We start from the raw sequence: 13,009 nt of genomic DNA on the forward strand, positions 1-13,009 counted from the left end.
TTAAAAATCATTATTATTAACAATCAACATGCAAATTGATGTGAAGAAAACAAAGAGTTTTAGATGGTACGAAAAAACGAGTATTAATCTTAAATTTTATTCATGATCTAGAATTATGAATCTATCAATCATAGAGTATTACAAATGGTATAATATGGTATACAATAATTAAAAAAAAAATACATACTGTAAAACAATATATTAAATAAAGCTATAAACTATTAAATCTTTTCTAAGCTGTAGGTTCGTCGTTCTTGACAGCATGACCAATCCCGGGGCTATGTCCTGGTGTTGTGGGTTTGAAGTCATCTCCTTTCTTATGTCCCATCCCAGGACTGTTTCCTGGAGAAGTAGGTGCGAAATCATCCGTGGTTCCAGTTTTGAAATGTCTTTCTTCCGTGGGTGCCAAGTCATCTTTAGACCCCTTAACATTCCCATTCCCTCTCTTGTGGCCTATCCCAGGACTGTTTCCCGGAGAAGTAGGTGCAAAATCGTCCGTAGATCCTGTTTTGAAGTGATTCTGACCGTTGGTTTCTTCCGTGGGTTTGAAGTCATCTTTAAACTTTTCAACATTGGCATTTCCTTTCTTATGCCCCACCCCGGGGCTGTGTCCTGGGGAAGTAGGCGCGAAATCGTCTGTTGATCCGGTTTTTAAATGAACTTCACCGTTCGTTTTCTGCAACTTTCTTCCTTCCGTGGGCTTGAAGTCATCTTGAAACCCTTCAACATTGGTCTTACCTTTTTTATGTCGCACACCAAGGCTGTTTCCTGGAGAATTAGGCACGGATTTTTCTGCAGATCCAGCTTTAAAATGATCTTGATCTTTTGTTTTCCTCAACTTTCTTGCTTCAGTGGTTGTTGCTGTTTGAGCTAATACCATCGAGATCACGAGAATAGTCACACTGATAGTGATTAGTTTCATGTTCTTGTTCTTTTTGTGGATTTCGAAGTAAGGTTTAGGAGTTTGTATGTATGAGTAGTTTGTGCTGAAATTTGGAGTAAGAATGCCCCATAAGAGATTGTATTTATAGTGCCATGAGATTGCTATGTTGCTGTTCATTAAATTAAAAATGTGTGCACAATGGCCACATTGATTGATTTTGGACCGTCTGTCTATCAATTTAATAGTATTGATAATACTACAAAGTAGTCATATAATAATATCAAGACCGTTAATTTGAAGGGCTTTGTTCTAAAATGAATATTCAGTTCCAAAAAACATTGTCACGTTTATATTTTTATGAAATTATACGTTTCTTGTTTATCTAAAAATAAATTTAAAGAGACGATAAATTTTTTTATTGTTGATATCAATGTAAAATTTCATCAAAATGGAAGAGATGATAACTTGATGATGATTTTAAAAAAATTATTAGCAATCGATCAACGTTCGTATGTCGACATTACTAGCATCTAGCTACTTTGACATAGTTCGTTATTGAATTCTCCATTTTCACACGCAATGATGCAAATAGTATAAAATCTATTCAAACACATTAATAACAAGTGGGCACGCATTTTTATTTCGCTGCTCGTGGTTAAATGTAAATAGAAAATGCTATAATGGACTATCAATGGACGATCAATATAGCCTGTGTAAAGGAGATTCCAATATATTGGTAGATTGCTATTTTTGTTGAAGGTGAAATTAATATACAATATTTCAAAGTCGGTCCTAAACCTCCCGTAGTGCTCCATTGTTGAATATACAACACATATTTGTATTCCGAAAGTTTTTTTAACGATGGAAATAACTACATTTGGTTTGAAATTTTAAAATAGTATTCAAATTAATCGGTTCATTGTTTAACATGAAATCAAAGGCTAAGAAGAGCCGCCCTTTAGCCACCACAGAAATGTGTTTCAAACGAAAGACTATTTTAATATCACACGAGTTTAAAGAACACTAATGATTTGACAAAAGATATTTCTAATTGACCTTTCTCTTCTTTTAAAAGTCGAATGTGAAATGTAAAAATACTAAATAGGATTCTAATCATGGTTGACTATATATATATATATATATATATATATATATATTGCATAATGTTGAGATTTCTATTTATATATAATACTTTTTACATAATACGCATAAGAAGATGATCTCAGTCACAAATATAGAGATCTTCCACTACGTACCCCATGGAAAAGGTTGGCTATACCATCAATATCTTGTTGTTGTATGAAAAGATTTCAAAGTTAAACGATAGTCTTGAATTTTAGAGATTGATACCCTTATTTTTTTTTGTTGATTTCGAATCACTCTCGTCATTAATGTTCAATCATAATACTGTACTTAGAACACAAATCTATAGAATATATGAAAAAAATATATTTCGAATCACTCTCGTCATTAAAGTTTTCGGAAAGTTTCAAACATTGTAAGTTGAGTTGTCCTTTAAAATAGCATATATATATTGTATTTTGCATAATGTTAGACTGCTAAATGGTATATATATATATACATCGTAAAAAAAATATTGGTCACTATAACTGCTGGAATGGTATAGGATCATAGGAGATGAAGAAAAGAAAAAAGGTGCTTCTGGTTTTGAATCTCATGAACTAAATGTTAGACTAGCTTAAAAATTCGATACCAGTCTTCAGGTGAGGGGACGAGAATCGCTATATAAGAACCATCTTATTGACTTGGTGTATGTTTGTGGATGTTATTAGTTTCCTTGCCAACTCGCAAGTGTCCGACAACGCCGCCATGCTTCAAAGAATATACCATTCCAAATAAAATAATAGTGACAAAAAAAACACACAAATCAAAAGAGGGAATAATTAAACCAAAATATAGAAAAGTGAAAGTAGTCAATAGATTCACTAGAATAATGTCAAAGGCTCCATCACCATCAACAAAACCACTATATGGTCCCTACGCGTCACTCACCACTCACTTATTTTTTTTGGTCTTCACCTAATTAAACCCTTTTTCATATGTAGGACATAATATCATATTAGTTTAGTTTAAGAGTTTAATCAATATAATTACCGTGTTGGCAAACAAAAGAATCGATATGATTGCCATTGACTGTTAGAAATTCGAACATAATAGAATATTCTTACTAGACATCAAATCTCAAATTTGATTCCTATGCCTATTTCTTGTCAATCTCCTCAACCCTTAGCATTTTTCAGGCAATTGACAAAAACAAATCTAAGCAGATTGTATTATATCAGTTCGAATTTTATCTTTTACCGAATCGGTTCGATTTTTTTTTTTTTTTTTTTTTTGTATTATATAATACCCATTTGCTAACCGCTTTTGTAACATGTGAATGATGAAGCGAAATTAATTGTATGTATATTATATCTTGAATGAATGTTGTAAACGGAGCAAATTAAACTATAAGTGGACAAGACTGTTTCATTTTTGGAACAGGCTAGCTGTAGACTATTCGGTTTACGACATCTTTTTTCTATTTTTCTTGATGTATATTACATACTATAAATAAAAATTGAGTTAGCATACAAACGATAATTTGCCTGTTTCAGCCACTGTAACCATTAGAACTCTTTAGTTTGGAAATCGAAGAAGTGCAATATTGGTTGAACAATGCGCATGCATATATATACACATACACTTGATACTACGGAAAGGGATTATAAAAGTAACAAAATAGTGGATGGACATGTTTTTCTTTTCTTTTTGTTTTGACATCAGTGAATGGACTTGTTGAAAAGTGAAAGAAAGCTCTTTAATTTGGTTGGCTCCTGCACACAGGGAAGTTTTTCCAATAAGGGACCTACCGTAGCCTCCGCCACCCCAGGCTTCTATTTATATTTTATACAATACAATGTATGTATTGTACAAGTTGTTCTTCTTTTCTAAAGAAAAGAGAGAATTTTGGCAACACAATAATGCGTTTTCTCTTGGTGATTAATCACCCTTGATTTTAAATTTAGTCGTCGTAACTCTAAAATATTTCAGACTTGATCATATAATTTCCACGATTAATCAACTTCTCTACCTCTTTATTAAAATGATATGCATACACAAACTTGACATTTATTTCACGCAAGCGACGAGAAACAGTTTAGTCACACAAGAAAGAAAGAAAGAAAAAAAACACAAACTTGACATTGTACATGTCGGGGGTATTTTATATATGTGAAGATATCAAAAGTATACATAATTCACGATTTCCACAAGAGTTACTTGAAATAATAGAAAAACGAGTCGTAGATTTTACATGTTGTTTGTTAAAGCGTGAATTTGAGAAGTTTATGAAAAAAGAAAATGAAAAAAAAAATTAAGATGAAGAATCCTCTATGCATGCGAGGAAGTCGAAAGAAATAGAAAGAACAATTTGAAATCACGCGTACGTGTTATTGTCCTAGGACTCTAGGAGGTTTCGAAGTCTAGGGTTCTCTTTAATTATCAACGAGATAGTTAATATATAATGTGATTTGGAAGGTGTAAGAACCTAAAGAGATATAAGGTGGAATTAATTAACTCTCTTCATTAGTTAATTATGAGAACCCATGTTGAGAACATAATGATTGTGCTTACTTTAAGCATTTTCAACTGGTATATACTCTTTGTTTTCTTTTCGAATTCTAGTCGATTAGTTTAAATATAAAAGAAAGTATATAATAATATTGCCTAATTTATGAACTGTCGCATTACATATTATTCATAGAAAAAGGTCGTTATTCCAATATTAAACATCACAGAACGAATCAATTTATAAGGAATCACAAGTCACGATCATAGATTTGTAAGGCTGTTTCAGTCTCACCTTTCCAACCTCAAAGTTGGTCCGTCTCAAGTTTTTAGCGGTTCAGAGACATTCACTCTTACCTTTTCCTTTTTTTGGTATGTTATAGGCATCTTTTTCAATTAATAACACTATTTCGAAGCTTCTTTAGTTACTTCCTGACCCAAAGGGCCAAAGTGAATCTTTATAATGAAAGCTGAGATATTATTCTCTCTGATTTGATTAGTCGTACAAAGTGTACAACCTTAGTTTTCAGTGATATACTATTTTCTCATAAAACTAAAGAAGATGATAGTAATTACGGAATAAAAGACCCTATAAGTATGCCCAAAAAAACAACCACTTATTTTTAAGGATAGTTAGGTAGACATGTATAGGTAACTAAACTATAGTTTTGATAGCAAAATAGTAAAAGCAACTTTAGCTTCTAATACGGTTTAGCCAAAATACCATTTGCAGTTGTGCATAATTGTGTTCTTTGATTAAATAATGTAACATCTATTAGTATCACTCACATATCAATGAATATGTACATAAGGTAGTACATAGTCGTATAAAATTGCGTGATATGGAATAGAATAGTGCATCATTAAACTCACGTGAAACCATGTAACTCAATAAGTTATTTACCAAACAAAAGAAAAGTTCGAGTTTACCCTAGCTAGTAGTAAATGTTACCCTTGTTTCTGTGTTATATTTACAACTGTTAGATGAATGTTAGTATTATGTAAACTACTACTCGTGAAACAATTTAATTCTCCACTACACTTTACAAGTAAAAAAAAATGTCGATGAGAGAAAAACAAACATGAATCATGTGAAGGTCACAAGAACTCGAATATGTCCATGGTCAAAAACTGAATATTCCAAAGCAGAAAACGGGAATCCAAATGGTCTTTTTGGGCCTATTCTCAAGGCCCATTTCATCTATGAAAATAGTGAAATTAAAAAGTCCAAAAACAAAACATATGTGTATGTAATGTACCTCAAAATCAACTGTCACAGAGCAACTTAATTGACATCTAAAAAAGAAGCATAAAAAAGAAGCAACTACATTTTCCAGTCCCTATACAACCAATGAGAAGATTAAAGAAGACGAAACAAAATCATATCTGTTCTAAAAAGAAAAGCTCAACAAAGTAGTTGAGCAGAAGAAGAAGAAGAACCTAACAAGTAGAAAGCTTCAAACATCAGACCCTTTTTTGCATTTTGCAAACCCTTTAGTAGAAAAAGTCCCTAAGAAAGCTAAAAAACACTAATAATCTGCTCGTAGATATTTCTCGTACTCGGTCCCGTTCAATGTCTTGTTTATATCTTCCCAGTTCTTTATGTGATCTGACAAATCTCCTCTGTGTATCTTCACCTGTCTGCTTGACAAATCCTTCACAGGAATGTTCAAAAACTCTTGAACTTGTTTCAATGTCTGCATCCAAAACCCCAAAAAGCACACAAACTTTTGAGTGGTGTTGAGTGTTTAGCAAAAGATAACAACTTTAAGACTGTTTTGAAACGTTACCGTTTGATTTGTTATGAGATCTTCGTAGAAGACAACGATATGACGAGTGGTATTGAAATATTCCAACGCCTTTGCAGCTGAATTCTCTGTTTCTTGTAAGTCGTGGATCAAAGATGTTGAGTTGATCACCGGCTTATACCTAGAAAGTGCATCTGCCTGCAGTGGAATCGAAATCAAGAATCCGAAAAACACCAAACATTTGTATGCAAAACATAATACATAATATAAAACAGACCTCTTCAGGAGAATGAACATGAGACTTATGAGTCCCATTCAACAGCTTAGCATAACGGTCATAAGAATTTGCTAACACAGAAACCATTCTTCTTAAAGGATTCCTTCTGAATAGAAATATCGCCGAGACACCTCTTCTGTTAAAGTAATCTACTATTTCTTTATGGTTAACCATCAAACCCTGCAACGGATTCGGGATCAAGGACTACCGATAGTAATTGGCGTGGTAACGATTCAAGATTTGTTGTTTATTATACCTGGTTAAGCATCCATTTGAATCCAATAGCAGCAGAGCATTCGTTCTTTGAAGCACTCGTAAACCAATCAAGATTATAAACTCTATCAAGCGTCTGAATGATCGAAGTAATGTTTTTCCTCCGATCCAAAACCGAGAAGATCTCTCCGTTAGAACTCACATTGTTATGACTATTCAACAATGTTTCAAACCAACCGCTTCCTGATCTCTGCATTGACAATATCGCAAAGTACCTCACCGGATTATGCCCACATTCATCTCTGGTTCAAGACAAAACCAAGATTTCAATAAGCAAAAGACACATGGACAAGAAGAACAAGAAATAATAACACTCTTACCTATTAAAAGTCTGTGGCTTTGGGTAATGAATCCGAGTAACAAAGCGTAACGAGTGAGAATCAATAGGACTAGTTTGCACAAGTTGTGAGCTTTGGAGATTGACATAACCGAACTGTTTTAAGCAAACGGAGCAAATGTACAGACCACAAACCATAGCGAACACCAAAACTATCATCCTTAAGAACAATGGTGATTTCTTGGGTTGCTTTATAACAATCGCTGCACTGTCCTGTTTACAAACCAAAAAACATCTCAAAATCAAAGAGTCTTTAATTGAGATATCTAAACCCTAAAATCAAAGTGAATCTTCTTCCTTCCTTAATCGGAATCATAGAAACAACACATCTTGGTTCAATTTATCAGGCAAGAGTCGGTACTAAATCATTGAATCCAAAAAAAAAAACAGATTTTTTGGGTAGATTCGTAGATATAACATACATGCAGAGATACCCAGAAGCATAATCACAAAGAGATATGTGAAGGAGAGATTAAAAAAGGAACCTTTCCGAATAAACAGATGAACTCCGCCATTGATGTGTCACGGAGCTTATAAAAACAGAGTAAGTACAACTAAACAGAGGCCTTTAAACTGCCTTTAAGATACAGAGACGAGTTGATGGATTCATGAATCTAGTTCAGCTACAGAGAATCTAAGAAGAAGAAGAAGAAGCTAGAAGCTAAACCCAAAAGAGTCAAGTTGGGGTCTGAGCAAAGATTTTGTAATAATATTACTAACAAACCTGGAAAGCAGAGCCATTGTCATTAAAACATGGCTACTGTCTTTTTTCCTATTAATTAAAAATCTAGAAATTAAGAGGCTAATTTACAAAAAAAAAAAAAAAATCTCCTAATCTCTATCATTATCTTTTAGAATTTTCACATAAATTAATAAAAAAATATTTAATTTTTAGCTAAGTGTATTATTTATTTACAATAACATATTTTTATAATTGTTAATCAATAGTAATTGATCAAACTTTTAAATTTTCATTTAATGATTTTTGAAATTTACAATTTACTAGTATTAATTGATAAAACTTTACAGTGTTACAAGAAAAAATTATAAAATATCATCCAAGTATTTATTAACTTCCTTGTTTCCGAATGTTGGCGAATTTGTTTAATATATTTCCCATTTGGTATCATTACGTAAGTTGCTATATTACTAAGTTTTAATTAGAAACTTAGAAGTTGACTATCACAAGTTTAAGGTTAATTATGTTTTTTGATTATTATTTTTAAAAAAAAATTTGATGAATAAAATTTTAAATTAAAGTGAAAGAGCCACTGTGTCACGCGCGACAGTCTGTTCTGAATCGTACACTTTTGCTCTGTTCATCAATACTAGTAGTGATGAACTGATGATGATACTTTACACTAAAGATTAATAATGACTAATAATTCTTCCATGGTGATTTTTTGTAGTATTAAACTTAAATAAACATTGTTTAGGCACATAATCAATTCAAATAATTACCCTTTGTCTTTATTTAATAACCCTTTGTTAAGCGGATGTTATTATGTCCATTTTTCGTCTACCTCTTTATCTTTATTTGATCATTTAGTTTATAATTGATGTTAATATTATTTTATACATTGATGAACGAGTCTTGTGAGCAAAAAGACTTTAAATTTCTGAAGCGGGATGAGAAGGAAAGAGACTTTTGAAGTTTTCTTTCAAATATACTTTTAATTAATGTTGTTAGTTTGGAAGTGTTAATCAAGATATATAGTAAAAAGAATAGTTGCAATACTTTTGCAATACTAAATTTTTCTTTGAAAGATCCTAAAACAGCGATGAAGTATATTCAATCTTTTTGCTAAATTATATAGTTATTATTAAAAGAGAATACATTTTTCATAGTACTATAATTCTAGAAACCACTAGAAATACAAACGCATATGTGACAAAATAAAAAAACTTATAGAAAATACAATGATACACAAGAGTTCGAGCTACCGACACCGTACGTTATGTTTATAAACTGGTCGGCTTATCAAACCGAATCTTTGGTCTATACGATATACTATGTAATTGAGTTAAAATGAAAAACTTAATCGGAGTAAAAAGTTTGGTAGTACAAAATAGTATAACGTACCGGGTTTGACGCAGTTTGAGACGGTCGTCCATTGATGGTAAAGCCTTATTTGAGCAATCCTAATTTTAGCCTGAGGGATATGCGTCGACGGTCGATATTTATTGCACACATACCTAATACATGATAAATAGTCCATATAACATTTTAACCCAAAAAACAGATCCATTAGTAATTATTTATTATTTTTTTTTTATCAAACAAATGCTTTCAATTAAGCTAGATCCTCAAAAAGAGGTGAGTTCTTACAACAAGATCTAACATAAGCAAAACAACATAAGGATAAAAGCTCCATGAGCTTATCAAAAGGATTTTCAACTTAAACAAATTTTACAATATTTGAGAAGTCTATTGGAACCAATGTGGATTCGTCTTTAAAGCCAGGTTTCACGAGATCCTCAACCAAAGATCGGCTCTAGCGTATAACGCATTCAAGCTTGTAGAAAAGTGTTCCACGGGGGAAACAGTTGGAGGGCTTCTTGCCAACAGGAAATGGTTCATGGGCATAGGCACATAGTTCTTCAAACTTTTAGAAACAGACCTCATGATACTAGATGAAGCTACAATCAAGGAGATTTGATGGATTGAGGGGTCACACAGCAGTTGCGGAAGGCTGCTGATATTCCCAACTCCAATGGTTGCTAGATATGACACACTAGTCCAGCAAGAGGAGGCTGTTACTTGGATATTACACACCAAAAAACAAAGAAATATTCTAAACAAAGAACAAAGAGATAAACTCATAAAATGAAAAGGAAATTGATTAATTGATTCTCAAATGAAATTACATGAGTTTATATAGTGATAAGAAACTTGGTAACAAAGCCAAGTATTGATTATTTTTGAAACTAAAAGACATTAAATATAGATAGTTGAATGAAGACCCAAGACTTGAAGTTTTCTTTCCCAAGGTGAGTTGAACTCCATTTTCGTCATCCCTCTTTGACCACAAAATAAAGTGATTAGTTTGGGCTTTCTTGGACTTGAATTAGGCTCAAAGTGGGCTGGACTTGATAGACAACATCCCTAATAGAATTTACTATGCTTTCCTTGCCCATAATCTCTTGAATTAGCCCAATAAGTGCATCCTTGAACTCCTCTCTCTATTTCACTCCTTGGTCCAATTTTGCTGATGAGAAACAACATGGGCTGTACTATTTCTTCACTTTTGGCTTAGTAGAAACAACACTTGGTTGCCATACATAATTCTGGAAGCTCTTAAACCAGTTGGACCTAAAACTCTTCAAGTGAACAACTAGATTAACCTCCTTTGGCAAATGGAATGTATCGCAAATGGTTGTTTGGCTGGAAGAATTGATCTTCAACTTTGTTCGTATTGAACAAGGCTCAAGGATCTTCTTGGATGGTCTCATGATCATATCATACCCCTCCTCTTGAAAAAGTTTCATCCTCGAAACTGTACGGCCATGGATTGGAGAGTGTTGAAGTGATTCTAGTGGCTTCTCTTTGAGAGAATATATGAGTCCATATTGCATACCATGAAGCAGAAATGCACCCCTTTCCGTGAGACCTTTCTTTTTTCCTTCAAGATCCAAAACTTGCTCCGTTTTACTTGACCAGAAGTGTGCCGTTGATTTTTCTCTCTTTGTTGGTGCATTAGGTGAATCATCCATACTGCCAAGGTTGTTGATAATCATGCCATCCTTTGTAGCTTCCTCACTTTGATATTTTCTGATCTCTTTCTGCTTTGGTTCCACGGCTTCCGTTTTCTCACTCGTTGAATTTGTTATTTTCAACTGATTATCCTGAACTAGCAACTCCTTGTGCTCCTTTGGTGATGGTAACAAATCAAATACAACTTTCTCTTCCTTAGAAACAAGAGACGTCTTTTCTCGTTGGTAACTTGGCGTGACAGTAGACACTCCATCAATTGGTCTAGAAGTCCTCCTTAGAATATGATTTGAACCACGATGGTGATGGTGGGGAACAAATCGCTTTCTCAACATAGACTTTAATTCTGCCCAAGTCTCAATGGGGTGTTCTCCATTTCTCCTCCTGCTTATCACCAACTGATCCCACCAAGTAATAGCATGATCACAAAATCCAGAGGCTGCAAATTGTACCTTCTTCATCTCGCAATAGTTTTGACAACTAAAAATTGAATCAATCTTTTTCTCCCACTCTAGATATGAATCTGGGTCATTCTTGCCTTGAAAGGTAGGAATCTTCAACTTCAAAATACCTATGTTATCATCCACTCTTCCTCTTGCTTCTCTAGCACTTCTTGGTCTCAAGTGGCTCCCTCTTGAGGATTGACTACTGTAATAATCATCAGCCCTTGCTACTCTAGGTTGATCTATTTCTCTTCTATGATGCAACATTTGTGGTCGTCTCGGTTGTGCCTCCGCTTGAACTTCATCCAACCTCTTGTATATGGCATTCATCTCAACATTCGCATCTCTCCCATAAGTTCTTGAAATTGTAGATTTGGAATCCCAAGCCCTCCGTCTTCGATGATCCCACGTTCTCGACGATCATTACACATTTTCTTTTCTTTCTTTTTTTTTCTCTTTTTTTTTTGTTTTTTTCCCTTTTTTTATTATTTATTTTTTTCTTTTTTTTCTTGTTTTTTTTTTTTCTCTTTTCTCTTTTTTTTTTTTTTCTGTTTTGTTTTTTTGTTTTTTTTGAAAGAAGATGAATAGATTTCGATGAAAGAAAGAAAAAGATAGAAGATTAAAAAAATAGATAGATGAGAAGATGAACAGACAAGTACCGGTTGAGTGGCTCTAATACCACTTGATATGCCCAAAATTCGAGGATTACTCAGCCGGATTAGAAAGGATAGAAACTCGCCAAGGTGCAAGGTGCAACAAGGGAGATTTGATAGATTGAGGGGTCGCACAGCAGTTGCGGAAGGCTGCTGATATTCCCAACTCTAATGGCTGCTAGATATGACACACTAGTCCAGCAAGAGGAGGCTGTTAATTGGATATTACACACCAAGAAACAAAGAAATGTTCTAAACAAAGAACAAAGAGATAAACTCATAAAATGAAAAGGAAATTGATTGATTGATTCTCAAATGAGATTACATGAGTTTATATATTGATAAGAAACTTGGTAACAAAGCCAAGTATTGATTATTTTTGAAACTAAAAGACATTAAATATAGATAGTTGAATGAAGACCCAAGACTTGAAGTTTTCTTTCCCAAGGTGTCCTTCCCTAGGTGAGTTGAACTCCATTTTCGTCATCCCTCTTTGACCACAAAATAAAGTGATTATTTTGGGTTTTCTTGGACTTGAATTAGGCTCAAAGTGGGCTGTACTTGATAGACAACATCCCCAATAGAATTTTCTATGCTCTCCTTGCCCATAATCTCTTGAATTAGCCCAATAAGTGCATCCTTTAACTTCTCTCTCTTTCACTCCTTGGTCCAATTTTGCTGATGAGAAACAACATGGTCTGTACCATTTCTTCACTTTTGGCTTAGTAGAAACAACACTTGGTTGCCATACATAATTCTGGAAGCTCTTAAACCAGTTGGACCTAAAACTCTTCAAGTGAACAACTAGATTAACCTTCTTTGGCAAATGGAATGTATCGCAAATGGTTGTTTGGCTGGAAGAATTGATCTTCAACTTTGTTCGTGTTGAACAAGGCTCAAGGATCTTCTTGGATGGTCTCATGATCATATCATGATAGGTGGGAAGTGGGTTCAAGGGGTATAAGCAGCAGGTTCAAAAGCCTAGTCGGTTCAGGTTAATACGTATAGAAAAACATTGCAAACATCCGACCAAAGCTAATAAAATTGCCTCGACACATAAATCTATCAAACCATTCTAAGGACGCCAATGTTCTGTTACCGAGGAATCCTCGA

At 33.7% G+C, this 13,009-nt stretch overlaps 1 protein-coding gene and 1 pseudogene across 2 annotated transcripts; both read right to left on the reverse strand.

The window, feature by feature from the left end:
- Nucleotides 1–78: 78 nt before the first annotated feature.
- Nucleotides 79–991, reverse strand: LOC104783986 (precursor of CEP9 pseudogene; annotated as a pseudogene). Its single transcript, XR_015596171.1, has one exon. The product of XR_015596171.1 is annotated as a precursor of CEP9 pseudogene (transcript).
- Nucleotides 992–5,685: 4,694 nt separating this feature from the next.
- Nucleotides 5,686–7,859, reverse strand: LOC104780885 (uncharacterized). The gene is made up of 6 exons (XM_010505425.3): nt 7,574–7,859; nt 7,072–7,301; nt 6,735–6,993; nt 6,479–6,658; nt 6,244–6,399; nt 5,686–6,150 (listed from the first exon to the last, which is right to left on the reverse strand). The coding sequence occupies exons 1-6, from the start codon at nt 7,601–7,603 to the stop codon at nt 5,983–5,985; spliced, it is 1,023 nt and encodes a 340-aa protein (XP_010503727.2). The 5' UTR covers nt 7,604–7,859; the 3' UTR covers nt 5,686–5,982.
- Nucleotides 7,860–13,009: the final 5,150 nt, after the last annotated feature.

Source organism: Camelina sativa, chromosome 4 (genome assembly GCF_030686135.1).
Source record: "Camelina sativa cultivar CO46 ecotype springtype chromosome 4, ASM3068613v1".
Lineage (NCBI taxonomy): Eukaryota > Viridiplantae > Streptophyta > Magnoliopsida > Brassicales > Brassicaceae > Camelina > Camelina sativa.

What these genes read in the sequence shown, in the direction of transcription:
- LOC104780885 (XM_010505425.3), bottom strand. Translation starts at nt 7,603, where the DNA reads ATGGCGGAGTTCATCTGTTTATTCGGAAAG. An exon ending in TCAAATGGATGCTTAACCAG is followed by an intron (nt 6,659 to 6,734) that starts GTATAATAAACA and finishes AATCCGTTGCAG; the next exon opens with GGTTTGATGGTTAACCATAA. An exon ending in ATGTTCATTCTCCTGAAGAG is followed by an intron (nt 6,400 to 6,478) that starts GTCTGTTTTATA and finishes ATTCCACTGCAG; the next exon opens with GCAGATGCACTTTCTAGGTA.